The sequence below is a fragment of the Tachypleus tridentatus genome, chromosome 11 (genome assembly GCF_004210375.1).
Source record: "Tachypleus tridentatus isolate NWPU-2018 chromosome 11, ASM421037v1, whole genome shotgun sequence".
Taxonomy (NCBI): domain Eukaryota; kingdom Metazoa; phylum Arthropoda; class Merostomata; order Xiphosura; family Limulidae; genus Tachypleus; species Tachypleus tridentatus.
The window spans coordinates 15,940,495-15,956,449 of NC_134835.1; the positions used below are offsets into that span (position 1 = coordinate 15,940,495).

At 30.6% G+C, this 15,955-nt stretch overlaps 1 protein-coding gene across 1 annotated transcript in view; it reads left to right on the forward strand.

Annotated features, from left to right (window-relative positions):
- The window catches only part of LOC143231691 (large ribosomal subunit protein uL3m-like), a 36,803-nt gene extending 30,279 nt beyond the window's left edge, over positions 1–6,524 (forward strand). Inside the window, exons 8-9 of the mRNA XM_076466283.1 lie at positions 5,536–5,607; positions 5,934–6,524. Of these exons, the coding sequence (XP_076322398.1) occupies positions 5,536–5,607; positions 5,934–6,206 (345 nt within the window). The 3' untranslated portion in view covers positions 6,207–6,524. The remainder of the gene's footprint in view (positions 1–5,535; positions 5,608–5,933) is intronic.
- The last annotated feature ends 9,431 nt before the right edge of the window (positions 6,525–15,955 follow it).

The following is a 15,955-nucleotide window of genomic DNA, read 5'->3' on the forward strand; positions in this document are numbered from 1 at the left end:
CTTTGTTAATTCAGTTTAGTTATGTAGTTCATTATCCCTTTGTTAATTCAGTTTAGTTATGTAGTTCATTATCCCCTTAATTCAGTTTAGTTATGTAGTTCATTATCCCCTTAATTCACTTTAGTTATATAGTTCATTATCCCCTTGTTAATTCAGTTTAGTTATGTAGTTCATTATCCCTTTGTTAATTCAGTTTAGTTATGTAGTTCATTATCCCCTTAATTCACTTTAGTTATATAGTTCATTATTCCCTTGTTAATTCAGTTTAGTTATATTGTTCATTATCCTTTTGTCAAGTCAGTTTAGTTATGTAGTTCATTATCCCCTTGTTAATTCAGTTTAGTTATATAGTTCATTATCCATTTGTTAATTCAGTTTAGTTATATAGTTCATTATCTCTTTGTTAATTCAGTTTAGTTATATAGTTCATTATCCATTTGTTAATTCAGTTTAGTTATATAGTTCATTATCTCTTTGTTAATTCAGTTTAGTTATATAGTTCATTATCTCTTTGTCAATTCAGTTTAGTCATATAGTTCATTATCCCTTTGTTAATTCAGTTTAGTCATATAGTTCATTTTCCCTTTGTTAATTGAGTTTAGTCATATAGTTCATTTTCCCATTGTTAATTCAGTTTAGTCATATAGTTCATTTTCCCTTTGTTAATTCAGTTTAGTCATATAGTTCATTATCTCTTTGTCAATTCAGTTTAGTCATATAGTTCATTATCCCTTTGTTAATTCAGTTTAGTCATATAGTTCATTTTCCCTTTGTTAATTCAGTTTAGTCATATAGTTCATTTTCCCTTTGTTAATTAAGTTTAGTTATATAGTTCATTATCCCTTTGTTAATTCAGTTTAGTTATATAGCTCATTATCCCCTTGTTAATTCAGTTTAGTTATGTAGTTCATTATCCATTTGTTAATTCAGTTTAGTTATATAGTTCATTATCCGTTTGTTAATTCAGTTTAGTTATATAGTTCATTATGCCTTTGTTAATTCAGTTTTGTTATATAGTTCATTATCCCTTTGTTAATTCAGTTTAGTTATATAGTTCATTATGCCTTTGTTAATTCAGTTTTGTTATATAGTTCATTATCCCTTTGTTAATTCAGTTTAGTTATATAGTTCATTATCCGTTTGTTAATTCAGTTTAGTTATATAGTTCATTATCCCTTTGTTAATTCAGTTTAGTTATATAGTTCATTATGCCTTTGTTAATTCAGTTTTGTTATATAGTTCATTATCCCTTTGTTAATTCAGTTTAGTTATATAGTTCATTATCCGTTTGTTAATTCAGTTTAGTTATATAGTTCATTATCCCTTTGTTAATGAAGTTTAGTTATATAGTTCATTATCCCTTTGTTAATTCAGTTTAGTTATATAGTTCATTATCCCTTTGTTAATTGAGTTTAGTTATATAGTTCATTATCCCTTTGTTAATTCAGTTTAGTTATATAGTTCATTATCCGTTTGTTAATTCAGTTTTGTTATATAGTTCATTATTTCCTTGTTAATTCAGTTTAGTTATGTAGTTCATTATCCATTTGTTAATTCAGTTTAGTTATATAGTTCATTATCCGTTTGTTAATTCAGTTTAGTTATATAGTTCATTATGCCTTTGTTAATTCAGTTTTGTTATATAGTTCATTATCCCTTTGTTAATTCAGTTTAGTTATATAGTTCATTATCCGTTTGTTAATTCAGTTTAGTTATATAGTTCATTATCCCTTTGTTAATGAAGTTTAGTTATATAGTTCATTATCCCTTTGTTAATTCAGTTTAGTTATATAGTTCATTATCCCTTTGTTAATTGAGTTTAGTTATATAGTTCATTATCCCTTTGTTAATTCAGTTTAGTTATATAGTTCATTATCCGTTTGTTAATTCAGTTTTGTTATATAGTTCATTATTTCCTTGTTAATTGAGTTTAGTTATATAGTTCATTATCCCTTTGTTAATTGAGTTTAGTTATATAGTTCATTATCCCTTTGTTAATTCAGTTTAGTTATATAGTTCATTATCTCTTTGTTAATTCAGTTTAGTTATATAGTTCATTATGCCTTTGTTAATTCAGTTTAGTTATATAGTTCATTATGCCTTTGTTAATTCAGTTTTGTTATATAGTTCATTATCCCTTTGTTAATTCAGTTTAGTTATATAGTTCATTATCCCTTTGTTAATTAAGTTTAGTTATATAGTTCATTATCCCTTTGTTAATTCAGTTTAGTTATATAGTTCATTATCCCTTTGTTAATTCAGTTTAGTTATATAGTTCATTATCCCTTTGTTAATTGAGTTTAGTTATATAGTTCATTATCCCTTTGTTAATTCAGTTTAGTTATATAGTTCATTATCCGTTTGTTAATTCAGTTTTGTTATATAGTTCATTATTCCCTTGTTAATTGAGTTTAGCTATATAGTTCATTATCCCTTTGTTAATTGAGTTTAGTTATATAGTTCATTATCCCTTTGTTAATTCAGTTTAGTTATATAGTTCATTATCCCTTTGTTAATTGAGTTTAGTTATATAGTTCATATTCCTTTGTTAATTCAGTTTAGTCATATAGTTCATTTTCCCTTTGTTAATTCAGTTTAGTTATGTAGTTCATTATCCGTTTGTTAATTCAGTTTAGTTATATAGTTCATTATCCATTGTTAATTCAGTTTAGTTATATAGTTCATTATCCCCTTAATTCAGTTTAGTTATGTAGTTCATTATCCCCTTAATTCACTTTAGTTATATAGTTCATTATCCCCTTGTTAATTCAGTTTAGTTATGTAGTTCATTATCCCTTTGTTAATTCAGTTTAGTTATGTAGTTCATTATCCCCTTAATTCACTTTAGTTATATAGTTCATTATTCCCTTGTTAATTCAGTTTAGTTATATTGTTCATTATCCTTTTGTCAAGTCAGTTTAGTTATGTAGTTCATTATCCCCTTGTTAATTCAGTTTAGTTATATAGTTCATTATCCATTTGTTAATTCAGTTTAGTTATATAGTTCATTATCTCTTTGTTAATTCAGTTTAGTTATATAGTTCATTATCTCTTTGTCAATTCAGTTTAGTCATATAGTTCATTATCCCTTTGTTAATTCAGTTTAGTCATATAGTTCATTTTCCCTTTGTTAATTGAGTTTAGTCATATAGTTCATTTTCCCATTGTTAATTCAGTTTAGTCATATAGTTCATTTTCCCTTTGTTAATTCAGTTTAGTCATATAGTTCATTATCTCTTTGTCAATTCAGTTTAGTCATATAGTTCATTATCCCTTTGTTAATTCAGTTTAGTCATATAGTTCATTTTCCCTTTGTTAATTCAGTTTAGTCATATAGTTCATTTTCCCTTTGTTAATTAAGTTTAGTTATATAGTTCATTATCCCTTTGTTAATTCAGTTTAGTTATATAGTTCATTATCCCTTGTTAATTCAGTTTAGTTATATAGTTCATTATCCATTTGTTAATTCAGTTTAGTTATATAGTTCATTATCCCTTTGTTAATTCAGTTTAGTTATATAGTTCATTATGCCTTTGTTAATTCAGTTTAGTTATATAGTTCATTATCCCTTTGTTAATTCAGTTTAGTTATATAGTTCATTATCCCTTTGTTAATTCAGTTTAGTTATATAGTTCATTATCCCTTTGTTAATTCAGTTTAGTTATATAGTTCATTATCCGTTTGTTAATTCAGTTTAGTTATATAGTTCATTATCCCTTTGTTAATTCAGTTTAGTTATATAGTTCATTATGCCTTTGTTAATTCAGTTTTGTTATATAGTTCATTATCCCTTTGTTAATTCAGTTTAGTTATATAGTTCATTATCCGTTTGTTAATTCAGTTTAGTTATATAGTTCATTATCCCTTTGTTAATTCAGTTTAGTTATATAGTTCATTATCCCTTTGTTAATTCAGTTTAGTTATATAGTTCATTATCCCTTTGTTAATTCAGTTTAGTTATATAGTTCATTATCCCTTTGTTAATTCAGTTTAGTTATATAGTTCATTATCCGCTTGTTAATTCAGTTTAGTTATATAGTTCATTATTTCCTTGTTAATTCAGTTTAGTTATATAGTTCATTATCCATTTGTTAATTCAGTTTAGTTATATAGTTCATTATCCGCTTGTTAATTCAGTTTAGTTATATAGTTCATTATGCCTTTGTTAATTCAGTTTAGTTATATAGTTCATTATCCCTTTGTTAATTCAGTTTAGTTATATAGTTCATTATCCGTTTGTTAATTCAGTTTAGTTATATAGTTCATTATCCCTTTGTTAATTCAGTTTAGTTATATAGTTCATTATCCCTTTGTTAATTCAGTTTAGTTATATAGTTCATTATCCCTTTGTTAATTCAGTTTAGTTATATAGTTCATTATCCCTTTGTTAATTCAGTTTAGTTATATAGTTCATTATCCGTTTGTTAATTCAGTTTTGTTATATAGTTCATTATTTCCTTGTTAATTGAGTTTAGTTATATAGTTCATTATCCCTTTGTTAATTCAGTTTAGTTATATAGTTCATTATCCCTTTGTTAATTCAGTTTAGTTATATAGTTCATTATCTCTTTGTTAATTCAGTTTAGTTATATAGTTCATTATCCCTTTGTTAATTCAGTTTAGTTATATAGTTCATTATGCCTTTGTTAATTCAGTTTTGTTATATAGTTCATTATCCCTTTGTTAATTCAGTTTAGTTATATAGTTCATTATCCCTTTGTTAATTCAGTTTAGTTATATAGTTCATTATCCCTTTGTTAATTCAGTTTAGTTATATAGTTCATTATCCCTTTGTTAATTCAGTTTAGTTATATAGTTCATTATCCCTTTGTTAATTGAGTTTAGTTATATAGTTCATTATCCCTTTGTTAATTCAGTTTAGTTATATAGTTCATTATCCGTTTGTTAATTCAGTTTTGTTATATAGTTCATTATTCCCTTGTTAATTGAGTTTAGCTATATAGTTCATTATCCCTTTGTTAATTGAGTTTAGTTATATAGTTCATTATCCCTTTGTTAATTCAGTTTAGTTATATAGTTCATTATCCCTTTGTTAATTGAGTTTAGTTATATAGTTCATATTCCTTTGTTAATTCAGTTTAGTCATATAGTTCATTTTCCCTTTGTTAATTCAGTTTAGTTATGTAGTTCATTATCCGTTTGTTAATTCAGTTTAGTTATATAGTTCATTATCCATTGTTAATTCAGTTTAGTTATATAGTTCATTATCCATTGTTAATTCAGTTTAGTTATATAGTTCATTATCCATTGTTAATTCAGTTTAGTTATATATCTGAAGATTTATTCATTATATCTTTTAATACTTTTGCAGTTTTAGTGATCTTATGAAAACCATTCTCCAGTAATTATACTGAAATCTTCTATACAAGATTGCTAACTGTTAAGTGTTATCGCAGTGTTTATCATCCAGCCTCGTTGTTAATACTTCATTATTAAATAAATGGGAAAGTTGTCCTTTTTTTAATATAATTTAGCATATATTAAAATGTATATGAATTGTTCTTCAAGAAAAAGGCAAATATATGGAAAGGAAAAAAGATGCCAGGACACATGGGACAAGAAAAGAGAATTCTTCGAGGATTGAAGGTAACTATTAAGTAGCATGTAACGTTTTTCTCGTAATTAATTGTTTTCAACAGTTCAATGAATTTCACATGACATCATAGAATAATTTTGCAAAATCATATTTTATTATTGTTTTCTGTCTTATGCAAAAGGAATTTTTATTGGAAATTTTTTGACACTTTAAATCTACCTTTCAAAATTAATTTTAACATAATAAAATGATTTTAAAATATTGTAAAAAAAGTTGCACATTTTGAGGTTTATCCCTCATTTGTTTGATAGTACTTGAAGGTCCTCAGGTGAACAAAGATTGTGTGTTTAAGTAGTTTACTGAATCTTTTGTCCAGATTTGGCGTATCAACACCAAGTATAATGTGATATGGGTGCATGGGCCTGCTGTTCCCGGTCATGTGCACCACTACGTCTACATAATGGATGCAAGTGCAGAGAACCGAAGATTTTCAGAAGATAAACCACCTCCGTATTTTCCTACTTACTACCCAGACAGTTCAAATCCACTCCCTGAAGAACTGTATGATGAAGATCTTCATAATTTTCGTGATGTAACAATAACTTTTGAAGATAAAGAACAGGATGTTGGGACAGTCAGGAAAAAGTAAAAGTGTAAATATTTAGTAATTGTTAAAGAATTCTGCTGCCTTCCACTGGTAACATTAATAAATACCAACAGTGTGGTCGGTAAGCCATGTTTATGCAGGCTAGGATGTTTATAAATGGCCTTTCAAGTTGGTAAAATTAGTCACCTGTAAACCTAGATTTTTTAGATGTGGTAACATTATGAAAGTATTGTAAGGTTTAAACACCAGGGCTGTAAGTCTTTTACAGGTACTAAAACGTTTCTGTAGCAGTACGATCATCACAGCTGGCTAATCCTATACAAGTGGTGTTTCAATAAATACAATAGGTATTATTCACTACTTGTTGGTAATTTTGTAAGTTATTTTGTCATTTTGCTGTTAAGTATTACATATGAGTAGAAATGTAAGAAGTGGTAGATTTTAAAAACATTCAGTAATTACGTTGAGAAACAAATTATTCATACAGCATGTGCTTAAGACAGAATTCAAAGCTTTTATGGTATTGGAACTAAAAATGAGTGTTTAACAGTAAACTCTCATTATGTAATATGTATCAGTTTGACTCAGTACATTTCATAACTCATTATGTAATATGTATCAGTTTGACTCAGTACATTTCATAACTCATTATGTAATATGTATCAGTTTGACTCAGTACATTTCATAACTCATTATGTAATATGTATCAGTTTGACTCAGTACATTTCATAACTCATTATGTAATATGTATCAGTTTGACTCAGTACATTTCATAACTCTCATTACGTAATATGTATCAGTTTGACTCAGTACATTTCATAACTCATTATGTAATATGTATCAGTTTGACTCAGTACATTTCATAACTCTCATTATGTAATATGTATCAGTTTGACTCAGTACATTTCATAACTCATTATGTAATATGTATCAGTTTGACTCAGTACATTTCATAACTCATTATGTAATATGTATCAGTTTGACTCAGTACATTTCATAACTCTCATTATGTAATATGTATCAGTTTGACTCAATACATTTCATAACTCTCATTATGTAATATGTATCAGTTTGACTCAGTACATTTCATAACTCTCATTATGTAATATGTATCAGTTTGACTCAGTACATTTCATAACTCATTATGTAATATGTATCAGTTTGACTCAGTACATTTCATAACTCTCATTATGTAATATGTATCAGTTTGACTCAGTACATCTCATAACTCTCATTATGTAATATGTATCAGTTTGACTCAGTACATTTCATAACTCTCATTATGTAATATGTATCAGTTTGACTCAGTACATTTCATAACTCTCATTATGTAATATGTATCAGTTTGACTCAGTACATCTCATAACTCTCATTATGTAATATGTATCAGTTTGACTCAGTACATTTCATAACTCTCATTATGTAATATGTATCAGTTTGACTCAGTACATTTCATAACTCTCATTATGTAATATGTATCAGTTTGACTCAGTACATTTCATAACTCTCATTATGTAATATGTATCAGTTTGACTCAGTACATTTCATAACTCTCATTATGTAATATGTATCAGTTTGACTCAGTACATCTCATAACTCTCATTATGTAATATGTATCAGTTTGACTCAGTACATTTCATAACTCATTATGTGATATGTATCAGTTTGACTCAGTACATTTCATAACTCATTATGTAATACGTATCAGTTTGACTCAGTACATCTCATAACTCTCATTATGTAATATGTATCAGTTTGACTCAGTACATTTCATAACTCTCATTATGTAATATGTATCAGTTTGACTCTAACGTATTTGAAAAAATCATGTGTTTATATTGTCCATATTTAACAAATACATTCTACAGTAATTTAAAGCCAAAACAACAAATAAAATATATGACTACAAATTATATTAGGTATATCAATGTAGAGACATTAAACATAAGTAAATCAAAGTGAGATGAATGTTTTACTTCCTGGTTTATGTAGTTATTTATTTGAAATGCTCAGTACTTGACAGGATTTATATTGTAAAGCAAGATATAAAAAAAACAACAACACGTATTACTGGAAAATAATGTTTTAGGTTTTAAGATTAGAACTGTTGATCCAGAGCGTTTTGTCAGGTTAGAAATATATTCTATGAAAGTACATAATACTAATTATTAAGATTTATTTGAGACAAAGCGAAAATCTCAGAAGATAAAATTACACACATGACCTTGTTAAATGTTAACACCCCAGGAGAGGGGAGGGGACTGAGCCCCTTGTTGATCATGTACGTGGACAAAATAAAGATGGGTAAACGGAAGAACAACTGTATGCACAAGCACATTCATTTAAAACCTACATGGTGACATTAATTGAGATACAAACACACAGAATTGATTTTATCAGAACATTAACCCGTCTTTTGTGACACATCCTAAACTAAGTAGTAAACTCAAAAGTTTCATCTTATCTACTCTCTCTACTAAATATTTCAGCTACTTATCAACTGTTCTTTTATTTATAAAATCATTTGTGCTTCTTCATCTGTTCTATCCTAATGATTACTTGTATTAATGATTATTTTATTCCACTGTCAATTGTTTCTCAGTTCCCTCTGTGTCTTGTACTGACCATAATTCAACATCTATTAGTCTACAAATGAAGTAGTACAGTAGAGACTTAAATTCGTCCAGTTATGAGTCAATGAGGCCAAGATGAAGTCTGAGGAAACTTATCCACAGGAAAACTTCATGAGTACTGATTGAATCCAAGTAGATAGCATTAAGTTTAACATGTTGAAGAACAGATCAGTAGTAACATTGATCGTAAGAGTAGTCATGAAAGATGTAACTGCATGGACAGAATCTGTGTGGAGAGAGCGATGTTGTTGGGTGAATGGCCAGTGGCAGAAATTGGGTGATTCAGTTTATTCACAGTAGAATGCGAAGCAAGTGAGATTGTACTTGTTTGGTTGACCAGCAACAGTAAGATCATGACAGGATCATACTTAAGAGTTGTTGTTTGGTTTATTTAGTGAACTAGTGTTTGATGGTATAAGTGTTAAAAGTTAATTACTTAAAAACTGATAGTTATGACAAGACCTGATATGCAAGTTGTACGTTGTGAATGTAATGTAACTATTTAGAGTTCTGGATACGACTGTGATAAACAATAATGTAACGAATTTTTGACTAATTTTAAAAGATATATTATTTTTAAACAAGTAGATTGCATGCTGTCCATTTATTGTTGAAAGTTATCTTACGTCACAGAATCTGGTCCATACAAAAATCTGACATTTGGTGAGCCAGCGAGGATGACACAGTGGTAAATGGTGGGTAAAACAGAAACAAAACGGCATGAACGACAGTGGAAGTAGGCCTCTGTACGCACAACTGTAGTTGTGACAAAAGTGATGTAGAAGTAACAATCACTGTACGTAACCATGTGGAATGATTTTAATAAATGGACAGAAAGAAGTGTGCAACTTGGACTAAAAGATCGGGAGTTTGTTGAGCAATAAAAACTTGAGAGAGAGAAGATGGTAGGCAGAGAAGAGACTGAAAACAGAGAGAATAATACAAATTGAAATCACCAACAGAAAGATAGAAGGTCCAAGATTGACAATGGAATCAGTTGACCTCAGCTGTCCACATTTCATGAAAAGAAAGGAAAAAGCAAAAAGAATAGTGAACTATTTGAAAATACGTTTTGGGTATCGTTTGAAAACCAATACAACATTTATGTGTGATTCTGTGTGCTTGGTTCTTAATCAGAAGTTATGGGTTTCCTACTTCACCCTTATAATACATTTCCTTATTTGTAGGAATTATACGTAATCATGGATTGTTAAGGACATCACTTAATATTCATTATAATACGTTTTCTTTTATTATACACAACATTAAATAAAGTATTGAATACTTTCTCCTCTGTACAAGTTAATTTCCCTTAAGTCATACACACTTTTATGTACCTCTTACTATTATGGTATGGGCATATTCAATATATTGTTTGGCCAACACTGATCAAGCAATTTGACCATGGGTTCTGGTTGAACATCTACAACTGTTGTATTACTGTTAATACATAGCACTGGTTGTATCTACACTACTGGTGCTGCACCGTAACCATCAGCAACAAATATCACTGTTATTAGTTTCCAACAATTACAGGTCCGATATCCACCCTATTAACTGTGATTGTAATTATTGAACATGACTTTGTCTCACACGTAAAAATCTACTTTTTATGACTTTGTCTTGCACTTAAATACACCCTGTTTATGATTCTGTTTACTACGTAAACATACATTTTAACAAGCACGTGTATTGTAGTGACTGACTGCTCATGCGTAAACTTATTGCCTTGTAACGAATCTTAGTGTTAACAGTGATATTAATTAACGCACCACGTGAATGATAACTGCTCCTGACATTGGACGTCTTTAATTTCGACCAGCAAACATAACACAGATTCACTCACGAAATAAACTGCTACAGTTTACACGTTAAGTGACTTACATAGTTCTGTGATTATTGGTTATTTTGTTACGTTACCGGGTATATTTCCTATGAAATATCTCAGTATACAAAAAGAGACCCATCCAGGATAGAGGCTAGTTTTCAAAATCCTTCTCTCTATATATAAATATACTTCGTATTAACACCAGCAGAAACTCCGCACTGTAGGCGGCGGGTCGGGAAACCTTATTATTCGTACTTTACTGAAACAAGTTAAAAATATATTGTATAAAAATAGATTATTATTTACTGAGAGGTACTACAAGGGAAAAGTGTTCGGATTCATTATCAATTTCACGCCAAGATGCACGAGGACTATCGGTGCAAGCCGTCACTAATTTATCAGTGTAAAACTACAGGAAACTAGTCATCACCGTTGTTCTTTTACCAACGAATAGTGTAATTGACTGTTACGTTACAACGCCCACACGACTGAAAGGACGCCCATGTGCGTGTTTAACATTCGTTCGGTGAAGATGACATGTTTTGGATATATTATGCTGTTGTTTCAACTGGAAACAAGGCACCAAAACGGTTATCAGCACCTGCCACAGATAAATAAACATCTGTAAATGAATATATTTATGTATATACTTATGTATGAGGTATAGAAACTAATATTGTACGAGCCACAGATAATAAAATTATGATTTTCTACATAAAACTGAGGATTGATATAGAATAACTTAATCTCTGAAGTGTAAGTTGGTAGAACATTATTTGTAATGATGTATATTGAATATTGCTGAAAACAAAGGACAACCAGAACTTGTAATACAATAGTTTTGAAGGGTAAAAAACTACTCAAAAAGTCGATTACTCTCAGTATCGTCTCCTAGTAGCAAAGTAGTAGGTCTACGGACTTATACTACTAGAAATCAAGTTTCGATACCTGTGGGTGATAAAGGACAGCCCTTTGTGTAGCTTTGTGCTTTATAATAAACAACAACAGCCACAGTATCAACAGAAGTTAGCTTCATGATATAGGTTGTAATAGCATAGTAACTAGATATAACCCAATTACAATGTTAAAATCAGGGGTTCGATTCCTTTGGTGAACACGGCAAATAGCCCTATGTGGCTTTGTTAAAACAGAGAACTCGCTTCAGGAAGTATTGTACTTGATCATTACTGGATAAAAGAGATACTGGCTACGCTTTCCTGACTTTTATGATAATTTTTATTTTATCCCAATGAGTGCAGAGCTGCACAATTATCTGGTAGTACATGCATGTGGATTTGGTGACAAAATTTGTAAGAAATTTAGTTGAACCATCTGAAAACTATGACAGTCTCTCTTTTTTTTTTATGTTAAGAAATGATCACTGTTGTCTATTAACATCACAGTTTCCAAAATGTCTACATCAATGAACAACTTACCAGAACAAAGCAGTTTTCTCATGTAAGATTAGGGCTTGGTATGGCCAGGTGGTTAAGGCGCTCGACTCGTAATCTGAAGGTCGCGGTTTCGAATTCCTGCCACCAAACATTCTCGCCCTTTCAGCCGTGAGCAAATTACTATGTGACAACCAATTCCACTAATCGTTGATAAAAGAGTATCCCAAGAGTTGGCAGTGGATGGTGATGACTAACCACCTTCCCTCTAGTCTTTCACTGCTAAATTAGGGACGCTAGAGCAGATAGCCCTCATTTAGCTTTGCGCAAAATTCAAAAACAAAGATCAGACTTGTTCATTCGACCCAAGTCACAAAACGATAGCTCAAAATAAGTGTTACCTCAACCTCTCTCATATGGTACCAAGTATGAACCCAATCTAGCGTGTGCGTTTGTATACCCCATTCTTAACCATTTATCAGTGAAAGATTCAAAATAACCAGTTTCTAGTGACATCCTCATTCAAGTTCTTTGATAGGAGTGGCTCGGCATGGCCAAGCGTGTTAAGGCGTGCGACTCGTAATCTAAGGGTCGCGGGTTCGCATCCCCGTCGCGCCAAAAATGCCATTTCAGCCGTGGGGGCGTTATAATGTTACGTTCAATCCCACTATTCTGTGGTAAAGGAGTAGCCAAAGAGTTGGCAGTGGGTGGTGATGACTAGCTGCCTTCCTTCTAGTCTTACACTACTAAATTAGGGACGGCTAGCGCAGATAGCCCTCGAGTAGCTTTGTGCGAAATTCAAAACAAACAATTGATAGGAGTGGGGTGCAGTTCTTAATCAGAGATCTTGTAAATGTAATGTGTTTTTGGCTTAGGAATTGGAAAGGACAGATCGACCAAATTCCGATTTTGAGTTTATTGTTTCGTGTTTGTCAATTGTATGAAATGGATTTACTTCTGAAGGTGTATTTGTAGACCGTATATATTAAAAACTCCAGTGTCCAATCACTTGGAATTCAGATCAGGTTTGATGATGCAATTGCATTTAATCTGTTGGAAACTAATATTTATCTTACAACATATGTAGTATTTAATAATTTACTGATAAAATCAGTGGCGGCGCCAAAGGGGGGCTTAAGCCCCCGTCCCAAATAAGCCAAGCCCCCCAATATTGTTACCTATGTATATTCATAAAATATGGAAAACACAATCGTCGTTGTTGCTTAACAATTAACATCAAAGAGACCTAGATCTGTAGAACCCAACGTCTTCATTAAAACGGAAGTATGTGTCATGCGTCCCATAACAACGTACTGAATGCACTGAAACTCATGCACTGTACTGCCGCTCCCTGTGTAATGCCATTCTATCTTGAGCTTTGACGAAGATTAGACAACCACGTTGATTTCAAGTTACAACAGATTATCAGGGATTTTACTTGATAAACCAAAGGTTTCACAGGTATTTACCCATTAATTTTATTTATCTTTTATTGAAAAGTAAAACATAGCATGCATGCATAAGTGTATTGTGTATAGGTCAAAACTATGAAGCATTTAGCCGATGTTGTGTCCTCTGTGAGATCATTTTGCATTGTGTATCAGCCATCTAAAATCATTGTGGCATACACTTAAAATTGTGACTTACAATCCAATTATTGTTATATTTATGATTAGATAATAACCTTACATGTTAACTGACCAAATAATATTTCTAAATTCTAGAATGAATTTTGAAGTTGTCATTGGGCTATTTAGAAGTGGCTAATTTAATGTAATGTAGTAGTTACATTATTATAACAGGTGCTTGTCACACTTATGATAACAAGAACAATATCACAATCACAGTTTGGCCTGTATGAACAATGTGAACTTATGAACTTATGGTGTGGTAGAGGATGACCTTGCAGTGGACGTCTACCAGTTGAACCGGCTAATTGCCAGGAAGAAAGATTATTTCTAATTTGTAATAATGAATTATTAATCAGAGTACGAGTTTCCAATGTAAACTGCATTAAAAACGCAGTTCAAAATAGCACACCTTTTTGAAATGTACCTTGGTATTTACATTATTATAATTTACCATCTATACTTCATATTGATGGTATTTTGGGAAACCCCTCCACGGAAATATCCTGGCGCCGCCACTGGATAAAATTTATATGGGAAAAAAAAACACGTTCGTTTTCTTAGACTGTAATTAGTCTTATTTGTTTATAAAATTTAATATATTAGCATACTAACTATTGTTGTAATATGATACACATTTTTATATACCTCTTTCAAAATGTATCTTCAAGGAACTTCACACTTTGTCCTTTTATAAAAATATTCTTTTAACTTTTAAACTAATCAGATATTTTTGTGTATAATTCGTTCATCACGTGGTCATATTTACAACCTGCCTTTACATCTGAATACATATCCAAAGAAACGCCTCGTTCTTTATATGTGTATGTATATACATGGCTGGAAAATGTATTTTAACACTTGCTTCTTGTTGCAGAAAACGTTATCGTTTAGTTTTGAAAGTACCGCAACGTTTCGTCTTTACATAGTAGAGTTGTGTACAAAAACGACTTTTATTTACATATTTTCATGGACTTTGTAGTTACCAAATTTTATATATGTTTCGAATGTAATATTTTAAACTAGCAGTAAAATACAGTAGATTCAGGAAACAAATCAAATCTTTACTTTATGTCACATGACTTTTAATTGGCCTCATTTTGAACTTACATAATGGAGTTATTTAAATGTTTGCCATGAAGTGTGATAGATTGTGACTGATGTTATAAAGTCAAGTTTACATTTTTATAAGCACATCGGTCAGAATGTTTTGTAATTTTTTCTCCTGTGTTGTGGTCCCCCGCTGGTAGAGACTTGCCAGTCTACAGATTTACAACGTTAAAATCAGGAGTTCGATTACCCTCCGTGAACTCAGTGGATAGTCCGATGTGGCTTTGCTATAAGAAAACACACACACATTCTCCTGGTGGTGTAAAAAATACATAAAAATTTTTTCAGAGCTTTATGTAAAACCAAAAGACAGTTCTATCTGCCGAGTCATGTCACGATTTTATAGAAATACAAATAGCTAAGCTTCTTTCAGAGAGTGTTAACATGAATACTGAATTTTTGTATACTGACTAAAAGCATTGTAAGCGAAATAGCAAAGAAATGGATGCTTACATAATCCTTTAACACAAATTCATTTTATCCGAGCTAAACAACAAACGTTTATTCTGTGGAATAAATTGCTGGAAACAACAAAGATTTTTTTTTACCATGATAGTGTTATGGACTAGATTTGCAAATGAATTTATATTGGACTGCTGTTTAAAATATTGGAGACATAAGACGTACTTATCAAAGAGGTACATGCTAGATTATTACTAATTCTAATGTCATACGTATCTGTTGCTCAGATACTCGTTCGTGCAAAGTTACCTTGAGCTATCTACGTTAGTTATCCCTCATTTTCTACTGATAAACTAAAGGTAAAACAGCCTTTAATCTTTATAACGCATTAATGGTCCACAATAAAGTGCAGGACTAGTTTTTGGGTGGTAACTGAATGCAAACAATGGAGCTACAAATCCATAATCCAGAACACTAACCACTGGGCCATATTTGGACCATTTTCACAGCATTCTCTTTGAATCAATACTCATACATTTACTTCTGACTTTGAATTTTTACGAAGTTTAAATATGGTTAAGTAAATACATATTGGCTTCTTATTAAATGTTTAGTGGTGTCTTTTAAATGAATTCATTAACGTCTGCTTTCAGAACAAATACAGTTTAAATGTCACTTTCAGATCTTGACCAAATTTTATATTCTGCTGGAATGTGACATACAGAATAGTGTTTAGTTTCTATGGCTTCTTATTGATAGTCGCAGATGCCTCAAGTTCTTCCATTAATCTCTCACACAT